Source organism: Labeo rohita, unplaced genomic scaffold, assembly GCF_022985175.1.
Source record: "Labeo rohita strain BAU-BD-2019 unplaced genomic scaffold, IGBB_LRoh.1.0 scaffold_66, whole genome shotgun sequence".
Classification (NCBI taxonomy): domain Eukaryota; kingdom Metazoa; phylum Chordata; class Actinopteri; order Cypriniformes; family Cyprinidae; genus Labeo; species Labeo rohita.
This window is the reverse complement of record NW_026129590.1, coordinates 187,142-199,816: the sequence shown is the minus strand read 5'-3', so window position 1 is coordinate 199,816 and position 12,675 is coordinate 187,142. Positions and strand designations below refer to the sequence as shown.

General features: G+C 41.7%; 1 protein-coding gene across 2 annotated transcripts; it reads right to left on the bottom strand.

Moving 5' to 3' along the window:
* Positions 1-989: 989 nt before the first annotated feature.
* On the bottom strand, positions 990-11,611 carry utp18 (UTP18 small subunit processome component). Of its 2 annotated transcripts, none has more exons than XM_051104252.1 (13): positions 11,190-11,611; positions 10,109-10,236; positions 9,807-9,902; positions 9,649-9,716; positions 8,532-8,632; positions 7,770-7,895; positions 6,574-6,748; positions 6,360-6,460; positions 3,970-4,060; positions 2,735-2,858; positions 2,268-2,442; positions 1,699-1,841; positions 990-1,130 (listed from the first exon to the last, which is right to left on the bottom strand). In XM_051104252.1, exons 1-13 carry the CDS (start codon positions 11,403-11,405, stop codon positions 1,106-1,108), a joined length of 1,569 nt encoding a protein of 522 aa, XP_050960209.1. In that variant the 5' UTR covers positions 11,406-11,611; the 3' UTR covers positions 990-1,105. The 2 variants fall into 2 exon arrangements, with proteins under 2 accessions (XP_050960209.1, XP_050960210.1); XM_051104253.1 differs by having other exon boundaries at positions 8,532-8,629; positions 11,190-11,608.
* Between the last annotated feature and the right edge of the window lie 1,064 nt (positions 11,612-12,675).

Below are 12,675 nucleotides of genomic sequence, written 5' to 3'. Positions count from 1 at the left end.
TTATTTGATACATTTTAAAAGTTTTCATTACATTTTGGGCATGAAATCCACGCTGAATCCACCCTTCTGATGGGATCAGTTTAATCCAGATTTTTTGGATCAAAGTGATCCAAATCCTACAAAAGTTCTGAAAAACCCAAACTAAAGGTTTGATCCGGATCAAAACCAAGATTGGATTACGTGATCTAATCCGATTATGTAATCCGTTTTTTCTTTTGAAAAACCCATTTTCAAGATTTGATCCAATCCGTTATCCAAAATCCTAGTGGATTACTTTTGAAAAACTGGGCCCAGGTGTGCTACAGACTTAAACGCTACAGAAAAGTGACCCAAATTCACAACTGAACTAAACACAGCATTTACACACACACACACACACACTGCATGATGAAACGCATTCGTCCCATGAAAACGGGTGAATATTTTAAAATACATCTGGGGGTTACACGTATTAGAAGTGAAGGGCACACAATCGCACTTGTATTCCAAAACTTGGATACCGTCAGCTTTCCCATTCAGGTACCAAAACTTGTGTCACTTCTATCCTGATTTTAGCTGAAACGCCACAGTCTGGCCTCGGGCCAGAGCACCCTTTACCTGTGTCTGTCAAACCAGCTCATTATAATAAATGTCATATGGCTAAATGTACACACTTCTATCAAGTTACTGTACAATATAATCCAACATTCATGGGTGTATGCATGCAACTTTTGGCTACTGAGATGTAACATCCACAACCTCTACTGACAGGATATCCATCAAGATTCACCTGTTATCCAGCAAACCAGGAAAGACTGTGTCTGATGAATGTGATTCCTTTTTAACATCTCAGTGAGCTCAACACTGTTGCTAACGGTGGCATTTATAAGGCCATTCTTGGTAAAGCTGCTCTGAAGGAATGTGTATGTGAAGCTTTATTCAATTAAACTGAACAAAAATCTAATTGTATTAAGGCAAAATTGTAACAAATGCACACTTGTACAACAGCATAATGGTTCCCACAGTCACGTGGCAAAAGGTTTATTGAACTGAAATCAGAGGTACTACATGTGTTCGGTCTGAGAGCCCATAAGCTGTTTGTTGTGTGGAATGCGGTGCTTCATCTCTAGAAGTCACTATAATGTAGAAGCCTAGAGACAAACAAGAACACAAATGCTTATAAAACACCTGGATAACATGAGAAAACATCAGTGTACAATCCACTTGTTTTCTAGACGTATTCATTTAAAGTCCTGATGAGTAAATGCGTCGCTCACGAAACTGCTGAACAGCGTCTGGCCGTTTATAGAACAGCGGCCACTGACCGACATGAACTGATTAGTGAACGCATTCGATCATGAACTCGTTAGACTTCTAAAAGCATCTCTGCTCAGCTGAGGAGCCGAAACGCCGCTCGTTCTGTGCCTGTGTGTTCATGCTTTTACTTTCCAGTTACATTTAGTGCATTGGACAATCTAAAGAAGTTTGTAGTCTTTTTCTTTCCTAGAATTTATGAATCCAAAATTTACATTTAAAGAAACCTATAAATGCAGTTTTAATACACTGAATAAAGGTTCATTAAAAATGAATTGAAAATCTGGGGAAAAAAAAAAAAAAAAAAAGTGTCTAAATGCTGAACCTGCGAATGGTAAATTAATTGCACACGTAGCAAAAACAAAAAACATGGCACCAACGTGTCGATGTTATTTTTCCCCTCACCTGAAGAGCAGAGCGTTGCCTTTATTATTGGCCACCGAGTAGAATCCACTCCGTGGGGAGAAATCCAGACAACGGGTTCGAAATATAGTTTTCTTTTGGAATTGTGGAAAATTGGAGAACACTGTGAAACTTGGAAGATGGACCTTAAAAGAGGGGGGGAAAGAAAAAAAAAAAAAAAAAAAGAGTTATCCAAATTATTTTGCAAATAAAAATCCCAACAAATTAGCAGCGCCCCCATTAGCGTGTATAATGTTTGTCTACACATTGTGACCCTCATAAAGAGCTCAGTGTGCACACCATTTCCTTAGTAATGTATTATTATTCACACACTGCTGATGAAAAACACAGTCAGATACCAGTTTTTTCCAGGCATGTTCTCTCTTCAATTTAGAAAATAAAATAAAATAAATAAACATTCACTTATTTAAAGAAAACGTATAATAGTACATAACGCAAGCATGATTAAATAACTATTAAATATACTTCAAATACATTTGTGGTTTATATTATGATGTTTACTAATATGCACACAGAATTACTCGTACGTAAGGGCAAGAGCTGTGACTCACCAGTCGACTGGCCTCATCATCCGCTTTCGATCCAATGGCCAGAATCTCTGAGGTGTTGTTGAAGCACAGAGACGTCGCCGCCGTCACCAGGTTCATGACGGCCTTCAGAGGTCTGGGCTCGAGCTTGTGCAGGCAGTCATTCTGAGAGTAGATGTTCACCACGCCACTCTGAGATCTGCAAACGAAGCAGACGTTTCACTGTCTTCACCATCCTGCTTATTCTGATCGGATCCAAAGTAACTCTTGACTACACGACAAGTACGAGTACGAGTACAGAAGTGCCTCATGAAAACTAACACGGTTACTTCATCAGTAATTGCTAGTAAGCGTTCTCACTTTCACTTGAGTAGGCTACAGTTTTTTGATATCCCACTCAATACAGGCTGAGTTGTCAGTAAATGCTGAATTCTTGGCACTCGTTTTGCTTTCACTAAGTGACAAACCAACAGCATGACGACGTTACTCACCCACAGGCCAGATACTGGCCATCTCTGGACAGCGCCAGAGACGTTCCTTGCACGCAGCCGTCATCGGCAAACTTCTTCAGACATTTACTGCTCTGCACATCCCAGATAAACACCTCACCTTCCTCTGTGACACAAACACACACACAGATCAGTTATATGGGAATCGGTGTTCATCACACACACAGCGTTGATGGCAGGGGGATTCTGTGGGCCCAGTCACAGTGTCTTCAGTGTCTCTGAATAAAGCATGGTGTGGCTTCGTGGAAAAATGGTTATCATAATTATAAAATAAAATGACTCCTATCACGGCAAGATATGACAAATCAGCCATTCCAGGGAAGCACATTTCACAGGCAGCAAAGACGCCCCTGTTAATGCAGTAGGGGGCGCCACAGGCCTGTTCTTACACAGACAAAAAGTAACACGGAAAGAGCAGTTTAAACAAGTATAACTGAACTGTCACACAATGCTTTTTCCACTTTTGCCACAACAGATGAAGAACATAGAGTTTAAAGGCGAATATATTTTCATGTCACTCTTGGTGCACATGAGTAACTGCGGAACACGATCAGTCAGTCAGCGCACGGACTCTGGAGGACGCACGGCCCGTAGTCGTGTTTAAGAAGGAATCTCTGACAGGCAGATCTACCACCGACTGACTGATGTCCCTTCAACAAGATCTCAGCTGGAGCTTTAAAATGCATCATTTCCAAATGTAATAACTGACCAGTTATGAGGACTATAACAAAACCCAGTGTTTTACACAGGCCGTCTGTGATTATACACACACTCCTAATAAGAGCGCAGCGGTCACTTATCAGGATCAAAGTTCACGGCGTCACCGTTACGGTAAACTTGCGTAACGTTCTTGAATTAGTCATTTATTAGATGCATGATAGTCTTTTATTGTAGGGACATCAACATTTTCATGCCCCTAAATATGACACTTGAACAAAACTGATCGGTGGCTTTACATGTCAGTCAGACGGCGGCCCCTGGCCAACGAAAGCCGTTGTGGGGTCCAGCCCGTCAGACTGATGAGACCGTCACAGGGTCGGGGTTTATTTCGTGAGAACGACTAGCTGTACCAGCCTAGCAACACGACAAACACTGAAACAATGCAGCCACATTATTATCAATGCCTCACGGGTTTGCGACGACAACTATAACTTCTGGATGAACTCTTCTTTTAATGTGACATTCGAGCATGAGAAACGGCGTTTGTTTTGACTTACGTGAGTTGGCAAAGATCTTGCTGCTGTCTGCGGTGAAAGCTGCGGCGCACACGCTGCCATTCATCTTCATGCTGCGGATCACTTCTCTAGTCTGAAACAAAAAGACAAGCCACATTTCATTCTCACAGGACTGAACCAATACAAGCACTGACACTGCGTGAGCATCAGTCAATCACTTATAGGAGTGTAAGAAAATATCGATACACGTGTGTATCATGACATTTTGTTTGGCGATACTGTATCGATTCTCAAAAACAGAATATCGATATTTAAAAAAAAAAAAAGAGTTATACAAGATTCATGACAGTTGCTTTGTTTTGAGCTTATATCCTGACCGCTAGATTGCCTACCGCTTCTCTCGTGGTGGGGCTGTTTTGTGCAGTTGAGGCGGCGCTCGTGTCGCGGTCTCGGCGATTCGTAATTACGAACTGAAAAACTTGCAAAATCCAAAACTTGCTTTCTTATAATGTCCAATATCTGTTTTTATTTTATTGTTTTACAATTCTTTTGTAGCACTTTATTTTTTATTGATATGAAGCAGACGTAATTCTTAAGTTCAAATTCTTAAGTTCTTGTTTACAATATCGAAATGTATCGTAACATATCATATCGCAACACCTGTATCGTCATACGCATCGTATCGGCAGATTCTTGGCAATACACGGCCCTAATCACTTCCAGTTTGACAGCAGTCGCTCGCGGATCACGGATACTGCGCAAATGAAAGATCAGTGCCACAAACCCAATCCCACTTCAGCTTCAACGTCTACACTGACAGTAGGAGAGCAGACCCTGAATCACGATCGCAGACAAATAAAACGCAGCTCGATTCTTACCACCGAGAGGCCTGACCTCACTTCACAGGTGACTTACCAGCACAATGAATATACATAAGAAAAGAAAAGAGCGGGGGGGGACACAAAAAAAAAACACACTACCCTTACGCTACACGTACTAGAAAAACATGCTGAGAAATTCTGTTAGACCAGCATTAAACATCCATCAGCATTCAAGCTTCCACACATTGTGCAGTTTGTGGAAAAACTACGTTTTGCTTGTTTGCGTTTAACGCTATTCCAGCTTCTGTGGCTAAAAGTATGTTCTATTCAGAAAATAAGAAATTTCCCAATATATCGCCTTGTTTACAATATCGAAATGTATCACAACTAACCCGAACATGGCGAGAAATATCAAGTCTGAATTATAGAATGCTTTACAATTTATTTTTGCTAAAAACTCCAAAACTGTATTTGGCTTAACTCTGTTAAAAATCTCCTCAAAAGAGTTAAGTCAATAAAAATGTTCTCTCACCGAGTCAAAAGCAGCACAATTTAATAAACCACGCTCAATCAACAAAGGGATCGGGCAGAGACAACACGGTTGAGGATCGTCCCCTAGCATTAAAAACGTGTGTGTCATCCTGGAATTATCCATTCTATAGCGGCTATAAACAATATGGTCCCATCGGTTAGAAAATTGATAGAAATTGCTTTTTCCAACATTGGGACTAACAGAGTTTATTCATTGTCCCAAACTGTTTGCCATTTGTTATTAACATAGGAACAAATTATTGGAGGTACTGAACAAATTTATGATCTCTAGTTCCAGCAGTTTGTAAAAAATCATTCAAAGTGCTGGATGATCATTTTAGGGATAACACTGTTACAAGACTGGACTTTGAATCTGTAATTAAAAGTATTGGCATTATCGACACACTATTTTCCTTTAATACTGTAAAGCTGCTTTGACACAACCTATATATATAGGGATACGAAATGGAAACTTTTCTCTGTTAGTAGTAGTAGTTGTTGTTTAAAGTCAGCTGGGTAGGTTTCAGAGCTTTTGTTTTTGTTTTTTGTTAAATTAATTAAAAAAAAAAAAAAGAATGTTAAATGTTTTTTTAAATGTGGTTTGATCGGTTATCCAAAAGGTTGGATGTGTCTTGGTTTTTGTTCGTACAAACTTGTAAGAGGAGTTAAGAAAACAGGATGATAAGCCGGATTTCCTTTATTGGTCTTCAGCCTTACTGTACATTGTAAGGCTAATTTGAGACGTCAGTTTTCTAGAGACAGTTCATTTGCTTCTACATATAAACTTTGTGTTGGTGATGTTCTAAATGCCTCAAGTACTGTTTATGTGAGGAATAAAACTTCTTGGTTTATTCCTTAACCACTTTGATAGGTTCAAAGAAGAACCACGTCAGGAAAGTTGGAAGTTTTCTGTCTGAATTACGTGATTGTAGGGCATTAATTGTCGGGAGCACAATTTTTCCCTTGAGAATCGTATATCCAAATTTGTCAAGGTAGAAATTAATCCAGTTCCTACATGCAATAAATCTAATACAGACTACAGGTACGATGAGCAGATGCAATGTGATCGCTGTACTGCACCTTTGTGGTCATGAGATGGAGATATCCTGCGTAACCAGACAGGAGAAGATACTTTCCATCTGGAGAAACCTGAAAGTCTGACACCTTCTGCTCATTCAGCCCTAACAAAAACAGCCACACACACAAAAAACATTACATTCTGTTCAGTGTAAATGAGTTCTATCACTTCAGTATAATACATAATTCAACAGCGTGAACACGCTCCAGATCTCACCTCGGACACTAGACACGGGGAGAACTTTGCCTTCCATCATATCATAGATGTAGAAGAGTTTGTTCCTCATTCCAGTCGCCACTATGTGTTCTCCATCAGCGCTAAACGAAGCCTTGTTCACTGGATAATTCTCCAGATGGATGGTCTGGATCTTTGGGTTGCTCTTGCCATCAACCTGTTGAGGAGAATGAAATTCAGGTTAATTTCTGTAGTGAAGGTCAACGACAACGGATTTTGACCTTACATCAGTACAATCCGGTTCTGCTCCGATTTAATTTGTTTCGACGCCCATTTGCAGTATGTCTGTCTACATCCGCAACTGAAAAATTTAGCTAATGCCTCACCAGACTGAAACAGCATAACCGCCTGAATGACAGCATACCTCACGAACGCTTACAGCTGTCAGTAATTCACCCTCTAGTGGCCGCGACGTCACGATTCGTGAGCAGAGCGAGTGTTTGTTCATCGCAGCAGAGCTGCTGTACGGCGTGTGTGATTCGGCATGTGTCCCCGAAACCGAGCGTGACTGATCCATCACTAACGTGAACATCAGACAGTGAAGATCGGTGCATTCATACAACCAATGAAACCGTAAACTCTGAAAGATTATTTTGTGGGCCAATCGAAGAGTTAAACATTTACAAGGTACGCCTGCAAGAAGAACAAAAATGACAAAAAAAAATAAAAAAAAAAGAACAAACCCCAATGCGGTCTGACCAATGAGCTTCTGCATTTATCTAATGTGTAGATGTGTCGGTCTTTAGCAAATAAAAGGCCAAATTAAATCTGCTCGTCATATTAACCCGATCGCAAAATTCACACGGATAGGCTTCGGTTATCTGAACTTTCAATGGCTTCAACTTTTTATTAAAAATACCTTGATTTGTTTCTCAACAATGCACCAAAATCTTATGGACACCATGAAGCTAAATAATAAATGATCATTCTCATTTTTAAGTCAACTGTCCCTGTAAGATACCACTGATGAACAATCACATTCACACATAATTATAATATAATCACAATGATGGTGATTTTAGACTATTGAGCATGTAAGTAAAGCACACGTGATGAAACCGTGTCTGCGACAGTTCGCTGATGTGAGGTGATGGTGAACGATTTCCCTCACTCGAGTCACTAACTGAACATCTCGACCGTGAGGACAGGAAGACGGATCAGACGAGGCTGTACTTGACCTGAAAGAGCGATATGGAGTGATCCAGGCCCGCGGTCATCACGATCTGAGCAGACGGGTGAAACTGCACCGAGGTCAGCTGATCACTGCCTGGACATTCGTTGTTCGCGTTCAAACACTTCTTTATCTGCCAACCAAAGACAAAGAGACCTTCACACAACAACTACAATAATGACATGTGATTGGTTTACCCGTTACCTATACATTGAACAGATTACTGTAAAATAAAATAATGATTAACAAATTAGATATTTTATAGATTCGTGACACTGCCACATAAGGGACATGTAACAGTATATTAGTGTATGAGAGTTTTAAATGGTTCTCTTAAAACAGTGTATTTGTCTTTAAAGAATGGGACAACCACTTGACAGGAAGCAGAAAGTGGACTCTCAAAGGAGCAGCATTGCCTAACAGCAGAGGGGTGCTGACACTTAAATGAGACTTGGCTTGACATTATATGCTGCCTGGATTGTGAAGTACTCTTGGTGGACACTTACCCTTCCAGGACTAACACTTGCACTTTGTAATGTATATACACAGGTGAACACACTGGACTATAAAAACACGGGGAGTTTCCTTTATGCTAAAGAACCAGCAGAGCCTAAGCTTTTAACAGTCTCTGGACTCGTTTTCCTTGTTCCCGCCCAGCATAGAAGTATTGAAAACAGTTGCCCTTTTAATCGTTACAGACTGTTGCCATCACTTGCAACAACGAAAGTCTGTTTTTGTTTCATGCAGCAGATGTGGACTGAAACGCTACCTTAATAATGCCCTTGGGCAGGCTCTCAGATGAGCCGACGAAGTTACCGGTCCTTCGCAACAACTCTTCACTTTCATCCTCATCTTCAGCCTCATGTCCTGCTTTAAAGAAACATATAAACATTTATGATGATCACTCTGCTGTGGGTCACTGCTGAACAACAGGGAATGAACATCTCGTGGGTCTCGTTAAAGGGGTCATCGGATGCTAAGTTCACTTTTTCATGTTGTTTGAACATTAATGTGTGTTGGCAGTGTATGTACAAATCTACCCTATAATGATAAAAATCCATGCAGTGGTTTTTAATTAATCTGTAAAAATAATTTCCCCTTTTTCAAATCGAGCCGTTCTCAGATGCCTGTCGTTGTGCCGTCACATGACAGAGGCCACTCCCACCATAGTTGATTGACATGAGCGTCTTACCTCAGATCAGCTGTAACAGTCCGACCTCTTTGTTTTGATGCCAGAGCAGGGATGTAAGTTAGACAAGAATATCTCTGATTGAGTGATTGAGGTGTTGTGTTGCTGGATGTAATAATGAACATAGTGGTCGTCATTTACTCCCGACATCTGAGCCGCTGAAGATGCAGTGGATTACGTTTGTTTGTGAAGGGAATGCGCCTCCCGATCTACATATATCCGTCTATGTTCGTGCGAATCATTCGTGATCCAGCTTCACTTACAGCAGAAGTGAGTATAAGGAGTTTTTTTATGAATCTGTGCGATCGCCTTTCCTAATAAAGTGCTAGTTAGCGAGTTTAGCGGCTAAACGCGGCTAAAGTAAACAGGCTCGTCTTTCCACAGAGAGAAGAGAGGGGCGGGGCGAGCAGAGCTCATTTGCATTTAAAGGAACAACCCCTCAGAATGAGATGATTTTTGCAGAGCTGATTTTAACAAGGTAGAAAGGGTGTTGTTTTACAAAACCATTGAGAATTTTTAATCAAAGTATATTATAGACTTTTCATTAAGACCCTAAAGAATCATCAGCTTGTGTAAAATGGGCATCCGATGACCCCTTTAAGGCATGACAACACTCAACAATTAATGGATGGTATAAAATATTTACTGCAGTTTAAATGAACAAAGACACTCCCGCCACAACTCATTTAGTACACACCTTTCTTCTGCCGTTTCTTCGTTGTCGCTTCTGCCCAGCTGGGTGTGCCGCCCATGGCTTTCTGAAACCTGTCAAACAAATCAGACGGATTTTACTTCCAAGTTGTTGTTGTTGTTTTTTATAAAAAAAATAAAACAAACTGTTTTAGTTTTACTTACTGCTCCTTTAAGCGTTGCTGTAGCCTCTGTTTTGTCATTTTATTTTCTGTTTCACTCTTTTTAAAGTCTCTGCGAAACCGATGTGTCATGTCAATCCTTAAAAAAAATAAATGAATAAATTGGAAAAATGAATCACCTGAAAATGAAACACAAGCATACTGACAGGAGGGCGGCGAGCTCATCTGAAGGTAGTTAGTGTGGTCACACGTGTACCGCACACGGGCTGCACGTGAACTAATCGACGAACGCTCGAGTTTCTAATGAGCTCCACAGCAGGAGAGCGAATATGTTGTAAGCCTCACTCTTCGTCCAGCTCGTCGTCCTCGTCCTCCCACGCGGCGCTCCTGACGGCGGGTCTCCGACTCTCCGAGTCGCCGTCCTCGGAGCAAACGCTGCCGTCGTCGTCATCCTCCAGTAACACGCTGCTGTCCTGCACAAAACACAGTCACATTCACACGCTGCAAACTCAGCTGAACGCAGAAAGAGCAGGCGTTTACTTAAGGTGCGGTCACTGGTCTTTAGGTCAGACTTTTAGGCGTTACCACAGCTTTTCTGGAACACCTGAGTTTAGGGACCAATTCTCAACATTCACTCTACAGGGAGACCAGGACTGTGCTAGAGCTGCACCCTCAGCCAAACCTAACAACCGCATACAGGTGGAACATATTTCGTTTGACTGATAGCTTATTCTTTCTGATTGCCCATATTATTGTTTTCGTTAACATTTTCTGGAAAAGTTTACAAACATAAATTTGATGTATAGCATGACATACATTTAAGAAGGTTAGAAAAAAATACTGCTATGTCTCTGCAAATCACTTTAATGAGTCAAAATTCAGCTCATAATGGGAAGGTTGTAGGTTAAAGGTTAAAGATGCAAGCGTAGTCCCCAGGAACTAGTTGCTCATTAGCACACACATGATTGGCATATCGGCTGTTTATTAGTACTTATAAAGCACATATTAATCTCTTATTCTGCATGAGCATGTTTTAGATGCCTTTATTCTATCCTTATCACACCTAAACTTAACAACTGCCTTAATATCTATTAATAAGCAGCAAATTAGGAGGTGAAAGTCGTAGTTAATAGATAAGTGAGAACTGCTCCCAAAGTGTGACTAGATTTCTTCTGTAATTCTGCAGTGTGAAAAATGTCTAAAATCACTAGCATTTGTTCCTGCGGTACGTGCATATAATCTTGTAGTCGGTCAGGACGAGAACACTGCGCGTTTGGGCTCTGTGTCTGTGTCTGTGTCTGTTTCTGTGTCTCTGTGTGTGTGTGTCTCTGTGTCTGTGTCTGTGTGTTTCTGTGTCTCTGTGTGTGTGTGTGTGTGTGTGTGTGTGTGTGTGTCTCTGTGTCTGTGTCTGTGTCTGTGTCCGAACCTGCTCCAGGCGCTCGGTGAGCTGCTCCTCCGCGCCGAACACCAGCTCCTCCAGCAGCCGGACGGACGCGTCCTCCTCGCCGAGCGTCGCGCACAGCCTCGAGTGCTTCTTCTGTTTACTGCGCTCCTTCGCCTTGCTCGGCGGGTCCGGATCTTCACTCGGCGGCCTTTTCGCTCTCTTTATTTCTTTTGTGTCGGGAGATTGAGACGACTCCATTATGACCGTACGTAAAACTAATACCACGACTTTTTCAGTTCGTCCTACAGATTTTGCTCTAAATTACAACACGAGTCAGTCCCAAAAACGAACCGTAAACTCGCCACATGTGAGCGGAACTTCTTCGTCTTCTATGACGGCGGCCGCCGAACCAGCTCGTGGTGCGTTTCCGCCACCTACCGACGTGGAGTGCGAAGCGATCTTCTTCTTCTTCTTCTTCTGCTTCTTTAGATGTTTTGTGGCGTTGACAAACCAGCCTAAATTTACCGCCACCAACAGGACAGGAGTCTGAAGCGTTGATTGGGAGTTAAAAAAAAACAAAAAAACATTGACACTACTAGCCTGTGTTCTGGTGAACAGTCCTGATTGTCTTAGGTAACACATTAACATGTTATAAACCATTCACTCTTTCCGTGCTTTTAATTTCCAGATTCTCTTTTCCCTGTGGTGAACAGTGAGTAATTAAGGGATGTTTGCCCTGTTCGAGGTCTAGTCACTATACAGTCATCTTTCCAACTTCATTCTGAATGTTGTGTAGGTGTCTGCCTTTGTCTCATTATCCCATTTCTCGTACCATAGCCTATTTAGAGCAGATTTTATTATTCCTTTCGTTTCCATTTTACACAATGGGACACTGATATCTGTCTCAGGGTGTTTTAGGGATCCACCTCATCATTACCTTCTACCCTCAGAACCCACAAAATGAACGTGTTCCCTCCTGTTCTGCATATTCCGTAGAGATGTTGTAAAATGTCATTCAAGATGTCTTGCCTGGATGCTGATTTTCCACTGTTTATGCTGAATAAGAGTCTGAGCAAATCACTGGTATACTGGATGGTTGTTTCGCGTGGGTTTCCTGTGTTTAGCTTTCTTGCCTGGTCATCTCGTTTCGTCTGTCTCGCCGCCTGCCTTGTGGACCTCTCGCTCGTTTCTCGAATCACCCCTTTGTCTCACCCCCCTGTTTGCTATCGTCCGACCCTGCCTGTGTTTATGACCATGTCTTTGTCTCAGTCACGATACAATAAAAGCTTGCATTCGGATCCGCTCGCTTCACGTCTCCCTCTCCACATTACAGAAACGGCGAACGTAATCCAGGGGGCGAGGAAAAGGGGTGATTCGAGAAACGAGCGAGAGGTCCACAAGGCGGGCGGCGAGACAAACGAAACGAGATGACCAGGCAAGAAAGCTAAACACAGGAAACCAGGGAACTCACGCGAAACAACCATCCAATATACCACGATACAAACTCCACAATACTCGGAGAGATACA

Bases quoted from the DNA above. Each gene is read 5' to 3' on its own strand.
- utp18 (XM_051104252.1), bottom strand. From the start codon at position 11,405: ATGGAGTCGTCTCAATCTCCCGACACAAAAGAAATAAAGAGAGCGAAA. The intron at 9,717-9,806 runs GTAAGTAAAACT...TTTGTTTGACAG, and splicing joins CAGCAACGCTTAAAGGAGCA to GTTTCAGAAAGCCATGGGCG. The intron at 4,061-6,359 runs GTGCAGTACAGC...TTTTTGTTTCAG, and splicing joins TCCATCTCATGACCACAAAG to ACTAGAGAAGTGATCCGCAG.